Below are 2,163 nucleotides of genomic sequence, written 5' to 3' on the forward strand. Positions count from 1 at the left end.
AACCGTCGCGCCCCAGCCGGGGATCCCCTTTTTTTTAATCTTTTTTAAAAGAGGGGCCCGCAGAGAGAGAACTTTCAGAAAGGCGAACTGAAACCCCGAGACGTCATTGTTTGTTAAAGGGTCTCAAAACCAGGAGGGTTCAGACCCGTCCCCAAGTCGTCGGCCCATGAGTCCCCCCCCCCGGCCCGTCCTCCCTTTCCTCCTCTTGCCCTCCGTCCCAGATATAGCCAACCCCTCCCCCGCTATCCCCTGCAGGTGCAGGGGAGAAACACAGTGAAAATTGATGGGCTTGCCCATCCCGGAGTGGTTCGATCCCACACAAACCCGAGACGGTGACGGGAAGCGTCGTGCGATCTCAGGCCCAGTGAGGTAGTGCGCCAGACCAACCCGGATCCTGCTGAACAAGCTCCTCTTGTAGCTCGATCGGTCACACCGCCATCCATCGCCGTCGGGGAGAGGGGGGACGACACTGCTTCAGCAGCGTGCACCTCGATCCTGTACCGTGTTTGTTATGACCCCCCCCAATGAACACACCAGTGAGGGAGGGCGAGACGATCGAGGGGTCCCGTACTGCGGAACCGACCCACGATGGGAGACGGTGTTTGCGCTGGGTCCTAAAAAAGGTTCCTTCGCCATGCGCGGTCCTCGCTGACCCTGCCAAACTCTCTCGCCGCCGTTCGCGGCTCGGCTTGCGTATGCGGTTGGGAGCTTCGAGGACATGCAGGCGTCCCGCCCCCTCCGGTCATCCCCCCCGGCTCCCAAGTGCGCGGCCGCGACGCGCTGCGCACCCTCTTCCGCGCTGCGCCCGCTCTCGGCATGGCCGTCGTCCGCCGAGATCACCTCCTCTTCGCGTCGCAGGTGCACAACCAAGGGCTGGCCATCTCCGTATCCATCATGGTGAAGCCAATGGGCCAAAAATGGAGGGAGCGCCCCTCCCAGGTGGCCGGAGGGTACACCTCGGGTCGGCGTGCTGGGGGGGCGCCGGTGCGCAAGCCCACTTTCCGGGCGACCCCGAGGGGGAGGAGGCCGGGCGAATGGCGGCAACTCATTGTTAGTGTCCCGGGCCGCTGCGGCACCGTTTATACGGCCCCTCGTGATGTCTTTCCGATTTTGTATTGTGAGTCGTCCTCTGGCCAGCCGAGGGGCACCAGAACGGCATGTGTACTGCTGCTGGCTGCGGGCGCGGAATGGGCTTTTTTTAACTCGCAACCAAGTATACTATACAAGGACACCCTCGGGGGGGACACTCGGCGCATGTGCGACACGTCAGGGTGGAGTTGGCGGTGGCCGAGCGTCGTCTCCCGATCGACTCGCAGCGGAGTCGAGGGGTGAAGCGCGTCGCGCTGCGACACTCGAGAGCCGGCGGGATGGCCGTGGGGCGCGGCCGACTTTGATGCCCTCGAAGGTCCAATGCGCAATCGTTCTGTGAGACCCACGCGTACAGGAAAGGGGGCGGAGACGCGCCATTCTGCTGGTACCTTTTTTGGGACCCATCGCTCCCGCGTTCCACACAGTGCTCACAAGTCACATATATTAAACGAGATCAAGTGAAGAAAATATGGAGCCCCAACGGAAAACCGAGAGGATGCACTCACCCTCTCTCCTAACCCCTCCCCCCGGACACGACACGCCGAGTCCGAGGCACGCGCTATATTGTATTGAACACTACATGCATGCAACGAACTACGAAGGTGTGGTACTGAGGCATCTCTCACTGTAGGGGGCGCAGTTGTGGTCGACCGCGGCGCGCGCCAGTGGCGCGCCGCTCAGAAGGACTCCTTGTGGAGCACAAAGCGCCGGGTGGTGTCCGACTTGTTCATCTTGCTGGTCATCGCCGCCAGCTGCTTCCCGATGGCGTTTGGCCCGCAGAGGAAGACGCCGACGTCGCTGGTCGGGAAGCTGTCGCCGATGCTTTGGCCGATGCGGTTCCAGTTTGGCCGGCCCGCATACTGGTTGTACTTCTCGTCCGCCGAGACTGACTTGAGGTTGACCTCGCCCGTAATGTACCTGACGGCGACAAGGAAGCATCTCAGCCGCACGTGGCAACGCGCGTCTCGCAACATCTCTAGCTGCGACGCGCACGTATTCAGCTCAAAGATGCCCGCGAGGCTCGTGTCCTCGAGGATGTCGACGAGCACGTCCTTGAAGGAGAGACTCGCGATC

At 62.0% G+C, this 2,163-nt stretch overlaps 1 protein-coding gene across 1 annotated transcript; it reads right to left on the bottom strand.

Annotated features, from left to right (window-relative positions):
- Window positions 1-1,766: 1,766 nt before the first annotated feature.
- EMIHUDRAFT_123711 (hypothetical protein) lies at window positions 1,767-2,117 on the bottom strand (the record flags this gene model as incomplete). Its single annotated transcript, XM_005775659.1, has 1 exon — window positions 1,767-2,117. A coding segment is annotated over one exon (351 nt), but the record flags the coding sequence as incomplete, so codon positions are not given.
- Window positions 2,118-2,163: the final 46 nt, after the last annotated feature.

This window comes from Emiliania huxleyi (assembly GCF_000372725.1).
Source record: "Emiliania huxleyi CCMP1516 unplaced genomic scaffold EMIHUscaffold_2974, whole genome shotgun sequence".
NCBI lineage: Eukaryota > Haptophyta > Isochrysidales > Noelaerhabdaceae > Emiliania > Emiliania huxleyi.